This window comes from Xiphias gladius, chromosome 11, assembly GCF_016859285.1.
Source record: "Xiphias gladius isolate SHS-SW01 ecotype Sanya breed wild chromosome 11, ASM1685928v1, whole genome shotgun sequence".
Taxonomy (NCBI): Eukaryota; Metazoa; Chordata; class Actinopteri; order Istiophoriformes; family Xiphiidae; genus Xiphias; species Xiphias gladius.
In genome coordinates, this window is record NC_053410.1 from 21,607,813 (window position 1) to 21,622,399 (window position 14,587).

General features: G+C 40.0%; 1 protein-coding gene across 1 annotated transcript in view; it reads right to left on the reverse strand.

Annotated features, from left to right (window-relative positions):
* The window catches only part of btaf1 (BTAF1 RNA polymerase II, B-TFIID transcription factor-associated), a 28,681-nt gene extending 14,419 nt beyond the window's left edge, over nt 1–14,262 (reverse strand). The window contains exons 1-20 of the mRNA XM_040139078.1: nt 13,845–14,262; nt 12,577–12,700; nt 12,187–12,301; nt 11,667–11,810; nt 10,535–10,734; nt 9,276–9,409; nt 8,836–8,965; nt 8,624–8,692; nt 8,211–8,300; nt 8,032–8,127; nt 5,749–5,925; nt 5,415–5,555; nt 5,172–5,296; nt 3,199–3,319; nt 2,858–2,962; nt 2,490–2,639; nt 1,691–1,833; nt 1,365–1,539; nt 1,022–1,225; nt 10–430 (exon numbers count right to left, since the gene is read on the reverse strand). Of these exons, the coding sequence (XP_039995012.1) occupies nt 10–430; nt 1,022–1,225; nt 1,365–1,539; nt 1,691–1,833; nt 2,490–2,639; nt 2,858–2,962; nt 3,199–3,319; nt 5,172–5,296; nt 5,415–5,555; nt 5,749–5,925; nt 8,032–8,127; nt 8,211–8,300; nt 8,624–8,692; nt 8,836–8,965; nt 9,276–9,409; nt 10,535–10,734; nt 11,667–11,810; nt 12,187–12,301; nt 12,577–12,700; nt 13,845–13,858 (2,878 nt within the window). The 5' untranslated portion in view covers nt 13,859–14,262. The remainder of the gene's footprint in view (nt 1–9; nt 431–1,021; nt 1,226–1,364; nt 1,540–1,690; nt 1,834–2,489; nt 2,640–2,857; nt 2,963–3,198; nt 3,320–5,171; nt 5,297–5,414; nt 5,556–5,748; nt 5,926–8,031; nt 8,128–8,210; nt 8,301–8,623; nt 8,693–8,835; nt 8,966–9,275; nt 9,410–10,534; nt 10,735–11,666; nt 11,811–12,186; nt 12,302–12,576; nt 12,701–13,844) is intronic.
* Nucleotides 14,263–14,587: the final 325 nt, after the last annotated feature.

Below are 14,587 nucleotides of genomic sequence, written 5' to 3' on the forward strand. Positions count from 1 at the left end.
AGCTCTTGCCTTTGGCATTTTCCTGTGTGGGGGGTACGGGGCAAGCAGATGAGGGTGTGACCGAAGAGTCCACGCAGGCCGAGGCACAAAGGTTTTTGATGATCTTGGGGTTGGGGCACGGTGAGCGTCCAGCACACTGCTGGAGCAGCTTGGCTATAAAAGAAGCAGCATAACCCTGAATCAGGGTGTTCTCCTCTCGTTTGATGGCCTCCATCAAAGGCCTGACCAGTGGGTTGAGCTTGTCAGGAAGCACTTGCAGGTTAATCACTGCACAGGCTGTGAACATGTGGACGCGCAGATGCAGCTGCTGCCATTCTGTGCTGGTCTCCATCACTGTTGCCTGAGCTTGCTGTCTTTTACTGTCCAGCGCCTGCCACTGTTTAGACTTTGCATTCAGCCCTGCTGTTGTCTGTGTAAAGATGGTGGTTACCTAGGGAACAAGCAAGAGCAGAAAGTGAGTGACTGGGATGGGAGTGATCTGTTACAGAGTGTAATATCCATTAACCTTTGGAGGTGAGAATCAACAGGGCACCAAATCATTCATACCAAGTTGTCAGCTCAGGGAATAAAAACCTGGACACAAAGCAAATTACAGCTGGAGAACATGGAAAACTTGTCATGATAAACAACCAAATACTATGACGGCTTAAAGAGATGATAGTGAAACAAAAATTAGTTTTTTTGACATTTGCTACAGTTAGTGGTGTGATGCAAATTTTTTTAGTTCTCTTTCAATTTATTTTATAAAACCTTAACACTAAACAGTAATACTCCCGTTTGATGATTCTTTGGAAATTATAGCACATCTGAAGAACTAAATTGCACTCTTCACACCTCATCAATATGCAAACTGGAGGAATAGTTTTGGCATGGAGTAAAGTTTCAAAAAAATCCCATATAGTTTACTTTAGGTGTGATCTCTCGCTCTTCACTTACCCAATTCCTATTCAGTTCAGGATTACAGTGGACTGTTAAAAATGTTCTGTTTTATCTGTGTTCATGTGTGTGTGCATCGACGTACCAGTTCATTGGCTTGGTCAATGGTGAAAACACTACAATTGAGGCGGTCTTGAAGGTCTATGTGGGCGTCAGCTAGCAATGCAATGAGCTGCTTGCATTCATTCTGCATGCGTGTGAAGGGGATGGCAATCTCATCATAGTACAAGTGCTCAGACAGAATGGCCAGAAGACGAGGCTGCACCATGGAAGACACCACCTGACAATCCTGAAAGAAAGGAATCGGAAAGGTAAATAGCGGTATTCAGCCTCCGAATGCCTGATTCTGTTCTGCTCATACCACCTCCAAAGAGTGCTCAATTTGTAATGATTCCACAATGAACAAACTAAATGCCTGAGCATTTCACCTTCTGCAGTGCAGCCCACTCGCAAAGCACCAGAGCCACAGCTATGCGCTGCAGGGCAGACTTGGAGTTGAGATGGAAGAGCAACAGCTGGCCTAAAGACTCAGCTGGTCGGATCTCCTGAGATGCAGCATTGAGCTGTGGGTCACAGATACACCTACACAATGCCCCCAGCAATCTGGATTACAGAGATACAAAAAAAGCAGGGAAACAACATCAGGACTGTTAGCATCTTTATAACTATTTATTTGGCAATTTGAAAATCAAAAGTTCACCAAAAGATCAGAACAGATAAAATTTTCCTTCTAGTGCAACAATCCAAAACTTACTTGGCAGCCATGAGGCGAGCTCGAACCACTACATAGTCCCTTGTCACTGGGTCATCCGTCACCGTCTCTGCACCCGCTATGTACTCCTGGACCGTTTCCTTCACCTGATTGGTCCCCTGACGTGCCTTCGTACCAGCCTTATCCTGTTGCATCAGCAAAACATTAACTATTACAGTTAAATTAAATGGAACTCCACATAATTTTCATGTGATATTATAAAATCCCGCTTTGGGCACGCAAAGTAACGAGCAGCTTATTGCCATCATGGAATTAAAACGTGCTTCTCCTTCTCTGTTTAAAATACAAGCATGTTGAATCGATTTGGCACATGCAAAGTAAAGCTGTTCCTATTTCTAACTTGCATTTATTCTCCCTCAGCGTTCAGTCACACCTCATTTTACAAAGTGGCTATTAAGTTACATGTTGGGTTGAGTGTGACTCCTCTGCTGTATTTTTATGTCCTCAGACTGTTCAGGTTGCTAAAGCTCCTCTGCCTCAAAAAAAATAACCACACTAACCATGGCTATAAGATTCCCCCGTCACCGTCACGCTGTCTGACAGTCTGCTGCCTAGCAACCTCAGCGAGGGGCATTAATTTTGTGTTATGTCTCGAAATCACTTGCATTATTTTCTTGAACTTGTTGGCGAAATCTGCAACAGAAACCCCCTACGGTCCTGACATATATCATACTGACATAACTACTGCACACCTTCACACACTATAAATGCAAATGATCAGTTGAGACCAGAAGAATATAAAATTTAAAAGTATGATTTAGTTACGAAGAAAGAGTGCAACCTTGGAGCGCGCTTTCACTTCCAGCAGCATGTTCAGGTCTATAGGAATGTGCGAGGCCTGCATCATGAGACAGAGCCATGCACCCATCCATGGACAGCTGGCTGCTACCACATACTGCTGGGGGGCCTGAGACAGCAGCTCCATCCACACCTGTACACAGGAAAACACATTAACAATACAAGGCAAAATCCAAAAGGTCATTCATATACAAGAAATGAAAAATGAGACTCACCCAATTAGAAAACAATATTTAAAAAAGGTTAAAATGGCATTGGGAGAATTTCTGTACTGTTTCATTTTTTCCAATAGTCAAACTCTGGGTCATCTTATTAGTTTTAGTGCTCAGATGAAGTGCAGGTAATACAAACCTTTTGGATCAGTTCAAGGATTTCCTCATTGCTCTCTAGTATGCAGGACTGGAAGATGTGCCGGAGCATATCTTGTAGGATGGGGTTGATCCACACTGCACAGCTCTGAAGAACAAAATACATAAACCACCACCATATTAGTTACACTAATATTAACTACTATTCAAGCTGTGATCTGTAAGAAAAAAATATGAACATAACACTGGTTGTTGTGATTATAAGTAAGACAATTGGATAACATTTTTTGTACTTTGTTAAATCCGGTAGCTATGTAGAAAAATTGACAATTATTATTCGGCTAATATTACTCTGATGTTCAGTTGCTCTTAGTTAAAATTTACCTGGTCAGCTTTAGACAGCAGAGTAAAAAGGGTTTCCAGTGCTGCACGTCTTACTGATGATATAGTATGTCTCAAGAACGGCCAAACCCGAGGAACCAGAACTGTTAAGGACTGCTGCATGCTAGAGTCGCAAGAAAGTGTATTAATATAAGTACACAATCAGAAAAGGTCATGCAAAATCATCATCTCAAAGAAAATACAAAAAAAAAAAAAAAGAATAAAATAATGCATGTTTACAAGGTTGCACACTTAACCTATGCTTAGACTCAATAGTCAGTGCTCATCTAATTGTGTCTTTATAGCAAGCCTGCTCAGTGGTGGGAATGCATTGTCAGATTGTGTGCTTTTATGTAAATCAAGTTCAAATGAAGTTCAGCCAACCTCCTGGCACAGTGGTGATATTCCACCTAACACAAGACACGAGAATACAGAGCAGACAATTTGCTTACCCTCAATTTAATGACAAAACAGATCAGTCCATAGTGAGCTTCTAGTGACACTGAACATATGCTGAGGCCATTAATCCCAATATGTAAAACTGTATTTCACATGACACACAGTCACACGTCTTCTCATCTAGTGTTTAACAGAACAGTAAGCGAATCTCTACCCCAGCTGCAGTCTTTATTTACACCGAGTACAGCTAAAAGATCTACTGTTTGAAGAAGCCAGGTCCAGACGGGTGACAAATTAAAAGAAAACCCTGAATTAAATGGAATAAAGTGGAGAAACCTAATGAATGCAGATGCGTCCACAGGTGCACTGCATGGTACAATTAAGCTGTTAACACCCTGTCATGCTCTGTGGCAAGTATAAAAATGCCGACCAGGAACAGTTGATTCTGATTTTGTATCAAGATGGCAAGACAAAAACATCTAAGTGAATTTGAAAGAGGGTTCATTGTTGGGGCAGGGATGGCAAGAACTTCAGTCACAAAGACTGCTCATCTGGTTAGTGTTTCAATAGGAACAGTGCCTAAAGTGACATCTGCATTTAGATCAATGGGAAAGACGTCAGAAAATAGGATCAGATATTATGGTCCACAGGCACATATGATGATAGCGATGCTCGTGCATCAGTGTGATATGTAAGGAAAAACAGAAGACCAACTCTTTCTCAGGTAACTGAGAATGTCATTGCAGAATTTGATCAGATTGTGTAAGCAAGAACCGTCACTCGACAATTACATAGAGAGGGCTATTATAGTAGGGTTGCAGTGCATAAACCTTTCATTACAAAGATGAATGCACATTTGAGAGTTCAGTGGTGCAAACCCCATTGGCACTAGTCCACAGAGATGTGGAAAAAAGCAGTCAGATGAGTCATCCTTCACCATGTTCTCCACAAGTGGATGAGTGCCTGTGTGGCGTACACCAAGAAAATGGTACAGGCCTGTGTGTTTGACCCCTACAGTGAGGGGATCTGGTGTGTCTGTTATGCTGTGGGGGGCATTTTGCTGGCATGCTTTGGGTCCACTGAGGGAACAAGTGGACCCAAAGCATACAGTTTACCATTGTTTCAGCATACATAAAAGTTAAAAAAAAAAAAAAATCTACATGGATAAAATTATCGCCCATCTGCAATACAATTTCTCTCTTCATGGCACTCTTCACTGGTTTCCTTTGCCTCGCTTTTTTTACACTACATTGTTGCTTGTATTCAACAGGACAAAAAGGACATTCATTTCACTTTTATACCACAAATCCTTATATTTAAGAAAATTTCTATTTTGAAAATCAACATCTATTCATTTATTACCTACTTTGTAGTCTAAACACCATGTTTATCTTAGATTACTTTTTTCCCCTGTGTATCCCATCTTAAGGTAATGTCAATATTCCAATAAGTAGTTGTTAGCAAGCTGGCTGTCCCCCTCAATTACAACACATATCTTGGAGTCTCCCATTATTCAGGAAATCAATTAGTATAATTTTGAGACAGCAATATTTATTATATAACCTTCAGAGACTGACCTGCACTGTCGGACCTGTGGATAGGTGAGCAGTGAGGACAGCAATGTCATGATGCTGTTGGTGGAAGCAGTGAGGTCGTCCAGGTCTAAAAGAGCATCCCATAGTGTGTTCACTATGAAGGGTACCTGAGACACACAGCATTTTACAACTAAATTAAGACCTCCAGAAATAAACTACCTAGGAAGTGACACACTTAGAGAGTGACAACTCAATTGTTATGGGTACTTGTTTTGCCTCTCTGACCTTATTGGGCAGTAGCTGTACCAAGCCTTCCACCACAGGGATGAGGGATGCAGCTGCCACGGCTCTGACATCATCATCTAGGTCCTGTAGGCCTACAGTGATGGCAGGGAGCACCCGGGGCAGTAAGACAGAGATCAAGTCCTGAAAAAAAAAACAAAGGAAGAGACAGATGTATGGCTATGAGATCAGAATGAATGGCCTCTACAGTGCCATGTCTCCACAACGAGTACGTAGACCAAAAAAATCATGTCCATATTCAGTCAAATCAAATACATTGTAGAACCCTGCTATGTTTATTTAATAGCTCATTATGTACATACAGAACTGGTGGTACCTGTCGGACAGCCAGGGCATACTTGATCCCCAGCAGGCCTCCATGACGGACCTCCCACTGATCCTCTTTAAGCAGCTTCAGCAGGACATCTACGGTCATTGAAACACCAGTTTCATTCATGTGGCGAAGGGCCACGCCAAGCGTCTGGGCACATGTCTCCCTGACAGGAGCCACCACCTGGACAAGGGAGAGAGATATAGGATAAAGAAAACACAGAAAGATAACTATTTAGACTCAGCAGTTTGCCAAATATATCTGGCTGACATTGGTCTAGTAGGCCCATCAGCCACTAATTAATAAATAAATAAATAAATAAATAAAAAATAAATAAAAAAAAATGCTGTTTGATTACAAATTCGTTACACTATGATTTATTCACAATAGCGCTTTATCTTAAGTCTCAGTGGAGAGTTTTGTAGGATTTGGGCAGTGACACACTGTCATTTTGCCTCTGTACGCCAGCACAATGGATTTAAAACAAAGCCATCAAAATGTGAATGAAGTTTAGACTTTCAGCTTTAATTCAAAGAGTTTAACAAAAATATTGCATTAACGGTTTAGGAATTACAGCCATTTTTATACATAGTCCCTCATTGTCAGAGGCTCAAAAGTAATTGGAAAATTGACTGACAGTTTCATGGCCAAGTTTGGTCGTTTCCCTCATTATAAAAAAACCCTCTAGTTGATTCCAAGTGTTGTATTTGCATTAGGTAGCTGTTCATGGGAACTTTCAATCCAAAGAGGTTTCGATGCAAATAAAGGAGGCCATTAAGCTTAAAAAACAATCTGCTATCAGACAGATGGCAGGAAACTTTAGGAGTGGCCAAATCAATAAATTAGTACATTCTTAAAAAGGAATGAACTGGTGAGCTCACAAGAGACCTGGAAGGCCACGGAAGACAACTAAAGTGGATGATCTCAGAATTCCTTCATTTGGGAAGAAAAACCCTTCACAACATCTAGGCAGGTCTGGAATGTAAATACAGAGGGTTTACCACATAGTGCAAACCACTGGTTAAACTCAAAAACAGAAAGGCCAGATTAGACCTTGCCAGAAAACATCTAAAAAGTCTGCCCAGTCCTGGAACACAATTCTTTGGACAGATGAAACCAAGATGAACTTGAGAAGAGTATGGAGAAGGAAAAGAATGGCTCCGGATCCAAAGCACATCACATCATCTGTCAAACATGGTGGAGGCAGTGTTATGGCATGGGCATGTTTGGTTGCCAATGGAACTGGGTCACTGGTGTTTAATGCTGATGTGACTGCTTATAGACATAGCAGGATGAATTCTGAAGTGTATATAGCTATACTCTCTGCTCAGAGGCAAATGCTGCATAACTAATGAAGTGCTGGATAATGAACCAAAACATACTGTGAAAGCAACCCAAGAGTTTCTCAAAACAAAGAAACAGAATACTCTTCAATGGCCCAAGTCAGTCACCTGACCTCAACCATTTGAGCATATTTTTTACTTACTGAAGAAAAAACTCAGAGCAGAAGACCCACAAACGAACAGGAGGGAACTCAGCTTTTGGTGATGTCCATGGGTTCCAGACTTCAGGCAGTCATTGACTGTAAAGGACTTTCATCCAAGTATTAAAAATAATCCTTATATTAATAAGTATGTTGGTTTGTCCAATTACTTTTGAGCCTTTGAAATGAGGGAGTATGTATAAAAATGGCTGTAATTCCTTAACGGTTAATGCAATATTTTTGTTAAACCCTTTGAATTAAAGCCGAAAGTCTACACTTCAATCACATCTTGATAGCTTAGTTTCAAATATATCATGGTGGTTTACAGAGGCAAAATTACGAAAATAGTTTCACTGTCCAAATACTTATGTACTTAATTGTATAATAGTATGTCCATAGGGGGTTGTTATTACACTTTGAAACCAAAACTACACAAGGTCAATACACTGATTCACTTTCTCTTTCGTTTTACATGGGCAAAAGTCTTTTCCTGAACTACATAACGTTTCAGAGCAGTTCAGTGTTGTGTATAGTGCTACTATGATGAGAAGGAAAAAAAACAAAAACTACTTCATCGTGAGTGACTATGCCATGCATCAAGAGCTGACACAATTGTTATATTTGGTTGAGACATGTGGAAATACCAATAACCACTGCCTTATACAAAACAAAATCACACACAATGAGAAACAAAGACACTAAATAATGTCACTGAGACTCTAAATACAGATATAAATAAAACTGGAACATTGAAGTCACTAACTTTTCCTCAGACGTTCTGTTGTCCGGGAAAAAGAAAGACTTACCTCATCCGATACAAAATCCCCAAAGCGGTCCAGAGCGAAGACACAGAGTAGCCGGATCACCAGGTCCTCTATCCATTCCTGATGCTGCCGCAACATCTTAACCAAAACGTCAGACAGTTCATGTCATGTTTAATTCTCACCAAAATGTTGAAAAACCTGAGGTCAAGGATAAGATATACCTGTTCTACAGTGCTTCCCACCAGCTTCCCACCCCCAGCACCATGGGACTTAAGGATTTCTCTAAGACCTGTACCAGCACCATGACGAATCTGTAAACAACCAGACAATACAATACAATACAATACAATACAATAGAATTTGCTGACATTTATTTTGCATGGCTCATACGAAAATGAGATTTTACCATTTTGTGGGCAGATTAAAAAATAATAATAAAAACAAGTTTGTTTGACTGTATGCATGTATGTATGCCTAAATCTAAGTATTACATATAGATTATTCACACCAATGATGACAGATTTGGTCACTGTGTATTAAAATACCTGTCAATCAATTTTTCAGTGACAGGTTCCAATTGGGAATTTTTTTTTAAATTAAGGATCACGTAATTTAAAAAGTGCATTGTTTTTACCTCCCATGAAGGATTGAAGAGGTCATTGCAGAGCTCCCCACAGAAGCTCTCCAGAGGCCACTCATGTGTCTAAAGACAATACAATGAGACATCATTTACTCCTTTATAGAGTTTGCACTTTTTTATATTGTCATTTATAGCAGTTTTAACAATGAAATTGTTGAAATTGATGTCAAATTTGCAAAGTTGCTGGCCTGTTTTTGATTCCTTACCTCTTCTAAAAGACTGGAGTTATCTGGAACGTTATCGATTAAGACTTTATGCTCTGTTGCCGGTTGGTCAATAACTACATTGGTGGTTTTTCTTCGTTTTTCTTCAGGTTCACCCTCAAAACTGTCATTACTAAAAATGATAGAGATCACAAAGTAAATCATTTTATCATTAGAACTAATCAACTTTACATATAAATGCCCAGATCTCTCAAGATGAAATGGGTCCAATCCTTGACAAACTGTAGTATATTGATGCTAACAAATACACACTTAACTGTATATGAAGAAACAAAGAGCCAACAAGGATCCGATTCAAATTGTATAATTTTGTTAAAGACCCAGTACAATTATTTCTACTTGGGTATGTCTTTTAAGAGATCTAGAAGATAAATAATGATAAAACTCTCTAGCCATAGTCAAATTTGTTGTAGTTGTCATACCTTTTTTCATTTGGATCCATGTCTCTGGATCGTTGTTTTGCCACTAGTTTAGCCATCCTCTTAGCCTTATTCTTCTGACGGCTGCTCATGCCAGGCCGGAACTCTGAGTCAATCAACTCAGCAGCATGAATGGGCTGAAAACAAAACAGCGGAGCTGATGATACACTATGAAAAATTACTCAACACACACACACACACACACACACACACACAGATCCATCATCAGATTCACTACGATATAGAGCACATTACTCAATCATTTAAACAAATTAATTCTGTAGATCAAAACATCATGAAATTCCCTGAGTGACTCATACTTCTTCAAGTGAATCTAACCTCCTTATCCAAATCAACAACAGCTCTTATAGGCTTACATTCTCCCCGTCTATTCATGCACAAGTAATTTATATTGTTTTATACTGTAGAGGACTTTCTGCAGGCATAGACTGTTAATGAAGCCCCATACTGCCGGGTCCATTGCAATTACCTTTGCCACCCAAACCTTTAGAGGATTATTATTTGTGGCACATTTAACACACTACATATCAATGACACAGAATATAAAAGTTGTTCACTCTACTGTATTATTGCAATGGCAATACTGACATAACAACTTCAAATATCTGCAGCCCTTCACAACAGAAGAAAGGCACACAGGCCTGGAAGATATGGAAAAAAAAAAAAAAAAAAAAAAAAAAAAAAACAGAAAACATGAACCAAAACAAAAACTGGAAAGAAAAACAACAACAAACAACAAAACAAAAACAAAGCCAGGTTTGATTCAGAACAGGCTGAGAAAAAAAACAATTCACCAGAAAGAATATGGCCCAATCAGCATGACTGTAATCCAGCTTTTTGAGCAGATAGAGACAAGCCTTACTGCTGCAATAGACAAGGTGTACAATAACATACAAGTCACATTTCTGACTAGGCACCTCACAGCAACAGTCTCTGTCATTGCAAGACAAGTTATAGCCTGCCTTTCTTGTCTTAACTTAACTCAAGTTGGCCAGATAAGTTAGGCCTTGACCCTAAGCCACAGTATCTCACTACAGGGCAACATTCAAACTGCTGACAAAAGTGATGACAACAGGTGCTCACTTCCTGCCTTAAACTTCTGATTAACTTAACCTATGTTTTAACTTTACAGTCCACCATAGGCTACCACTTGCAGTAAGAACCATTTTGAACCAAAGGACACAAACTGAATGCACAAAGAATCTGCTGACTCAAAGCTAAGAGAATAAAATGAGACCCACTACATGGTTGCGGGAGCTGGATCCAGCTGTGGCTTTGCTTCCATGGGCTCTAAGTCCACTTGTTTGACAGGTATAGTCAAGGTCCTCATCATTAAACAGCTCCTCTGTGTCCATTCCGATAGCAGCACCCATGTCTAGACCCAACTTCTTCTGAAGAAGCTTCCTCTGGCGAGCAAGACGTTCCTTAGGGTCCATCTCACCTGAGAACAAATGCCAAGAAGTCATGAGAAAACTTTAGATAGCATGGAAACATGAAGGTAGAGCACATTGCAGCCATATTAGGAATACTGATTATGTGTATGTGAACTAGAGTGTCATTCTGGAGCTAAATGCAGCTAGGTGGAAGAATGATTAAAGCTAGGGCCACAAATAAATAAATACAGGGACAGTATCAAAAATGGCCCTTAAAGTCACCTAAAAGTTGCTAAATTTGGTAAACTTCAATAGCACAGGGCACCTTGAATGAGAAGTGAAATCGGATCATAGAGAAGCAACTGCTGTTATGACAGCAGAATGTGGGAAAAGACAACCAGACAAGATTTTCAAATTCAAATGACCATCAAAAGATAAGGATGAGCAGCTTTCCTTATTCAAACTGCATTCAAATTCAAGGACTACGTAGCCCAGCTGGTTGTGTGGTATTTGTGTTTGCATCAGACTCAGCTCTAAATATTAGTGGTGATGTTTCAGTGGTCCAGTCTCAGTTAATTAGCCTATTTCACTACATACAAGTGTGTGTAGTGATAGGGATAGTGAGTAAATCGGATGCACAAAGTTTGTTTAGCAGACAAAGGTCATGACAGAATCCAGTTCTACAAGTCAAAACTAACAGGTTGGAAAGTACAGACTCAAAATCTCCAAATTTGCTCAAAGTCAGACACAGTCAAACCCAAAGTTGTCCAGTAGTCAGGGTCCCAAAAAGAACAGCCAATAACTAAGACCATCCTACTCTTATATTCACAGTTCAAATCACTGACACCTCTCCACATGTTACAATCTACAAAAAGAATTAACACAATGTAACAATTTATCATATTTTTTGGAGTAAAGTGTAACAGTGTGGATTTTACATCAGCTCAAAAAACAAAAAAACAAAAAACAAAACACACACAATAAAATACAGACAACAAACCAGTTTTGTCATCCTGCAGCTCAAACTCAGCCCCAGCAGATCCCAGCAGAGAGGCTCCATGTTTGAGTAGGCGGGAAATGTCAAAGTGGTAGAAACTCAAGCGATCACAAGAGGAGTCCTCTGGAGATAAGTCTTCACAAGACTCTACAGGAAACAAACAAAAGCGTCTCATAACTACACATTTGTCCCACTAATGAGTTAAATGAATCTGAGACCACTTGTACACTAATGCAGATAAATTTGACAACGCAACTTTTCCCTCCAGTTTGGCCGTCCATCCAGACCAATTCTTGTACCAATTAACTGAACTGTAAAACAGCACACACCAGGGTACACATTAGTGATCCTTCTCATAAACAATTATACTAAAGGGAAGGGGCTCAACAAAGTTGGCGATCATTTCACAAAAACATATACTCTAACTGCAAAGGCAGTTTTTAATGCTGCACGTATGCACAACCTTGAGTCCCCAAAATTTAGGAGAATATGGGTATTTTGGCAAACAAGGCTAGGAGCTCACCTTCTTTAGGCTTGGGGGCCGGGTCCCACTCAGGAATATTCTTCACAATGGCCTCTACAGCTTGGCCTGCTGCTATACGAGTGTCCCAGTTGGGACTCCTTAGGTAGGTCAAGACCTTATGATTGACAGAAAATGGATTTACTTTACTACACATACAACTTAAACTGAAACCGTCTGACCTATAAGGTGAAGGAAAGATAAAAAGGCAAACACAAAACATAATCCCTGCCGTTGCTTTTTGCCACTTTGTCAAGAAATGAAGGGTCTTTTTTTTCCATTATAAAATATTTTACACATTTGACAAGAGTGACAGCCAAATATGCCCAGGCTGACATTATCTTATGGAGGCTTGTGAGAGATTGTTAGAACAAGAATATATAGCATACACACCTTTGATAGGAGGTTATTGAGTTCATGTGGGTGGAGTTTGACCACTTCTCCAAGCTGCTGGGCTGCTGCTTTCCTGGTTACTGGTGTTGTTCCGGTGTCAAGCAGGATAAACAAACGATCAAGCCTAAAGACAGGTTAGAAAAAAAAAAAAAAACAACACAAGGCCAACATAAAGCTTACAGACCTTGCACAATGCACAGCACAGAACAAACAACATCCTGGTTCGTCTTCTCCAATGTTTAATGCTTTACTGTGCAAGGACCACTTCCAAGCTTTGAGAAAACCACAGTACATTAATTAAATCTTTGTTTGAGTACATTATTATCATCTTTGCTTTTTTTAATTGAATTCTAAATAATTAATCAAATACATAAAATATCACAATTTCATTCCTTATGGCAGATGCTCTCAAGGCAACACAATGCCAACATGGATAAAACAATTATGCATTATTAATTGTTTGTCTTTGCACCAAGGTAACCTGTTTAAAAATCCTGGTCTTTCGCTGAAGTCATTAGCAGTCTATTAATAAAGAAAAGTGGATTAGAGATGCACGGGGCGTGACTCCACGTACCACTAATACTTAAAATAAATTAAATTAAATTAGAGAAATCTACGTCTCTATGCAAAAAGACCCTGACACCACGTGGGATTATCACAACAACCACAACGGAAAACATTAGCGAAGTACAAAGCAAAACTATGTTAGCCATAGATAATACTAGTGCATTGTAAGGTGACGTTTAAGATTACCGCGATTTGAGCATCAAGGGCGAGCTGCAAACTTGCAACCTGACAAGCCGGTGTGTTTGAACTTAGTGAGAAACTGTGTCACTAACCAGTGTTCCTGTTCCGCTTACCAAAATTCTTGTAACTCTACACAGGTAACCAATAATAGTATTTCATGTTTGCAAAATAGCTTTCCTTACACAACTGCACAATAACGATAGGTAGACTGTATTTAACGGCAGGGCATCAGCAGAGGACTGCAAAACACTAAACTGTGAAATTAATTTAACTGACATTTGTGAGTGAGCATGAATCCAAACTGAGTTATGAGCCCAGACCGTCCCCGGCCTGCAAACCCAAGCCATGAGTAGTGTCTAAGTTACACCATAACGTTAGTCTGTTAGCTACCGTTAATCGGCCGTCGCCATGCCATTCTTTGCCAAATCAAAAGCTAGCAGATATTAGCAGGTTAGCTAACTAATTGTTAATGAAAGTCAGCCAAATAGAACCGAGTCAGTATAAGCGTAATTCAAACTTACCTTGATACAGCCATGGTCAAAAAATGTATAGCCTTTCACGTCCCGCATGCAACAGGCAACCAGTAATGTGAGGCTTTCCCTCTTTGCTTTTTAACGTTTCCAAAGCGACAAATAACAGTAGATGAAGTCATTAGCTAGTTAGCAGCTATGGCTAGCTAGCTGAGGCCCAGGCTTCTGCTAATGACCACCCCAACTCTGTCTATCGAGGAGAGTGAGTTCACCACCAATTCATGGCTTCAAAGTTGTCCCTCTTGTCCCTTCGGTATCTTCTCCCAACAAATATCGCCAAGTACCATACGCATATCAATCTGTAGCTCAAGCTACCCCTCAGAACTCTTCGCGGACAAATATTTTAACCTAATAAGATGTAAAGAGTTATTTTGTTGCACGTTGAGGGCGACCCAGAAGACTGTTTTTATACGAGGAGCCATCTTGCATTTATTCCTTCCTCCATAGCAGGCGGAGGCTGATTGGCTAGACGCATCGCGGAGAACCAATCAAAAAGCGCGTTAAAAGAGGAAACGAATGGAAAGGGGAAAAAAACGAAAACGGCTACTTTACATTTTTTTTCCTACTGATGTTATTTACTTTGTTGCACTTTATGTGGCTCAATTTGATCTACAAATAAAAACCAGCACTAACTGATTTAGGTATGTGTGCTTGTGTACAACGCACGTATATGTGCAAGCCAGGTGTCATTCAACCGCTATTATCTTGAATTAAAATACTGCGTCTCTATTAAC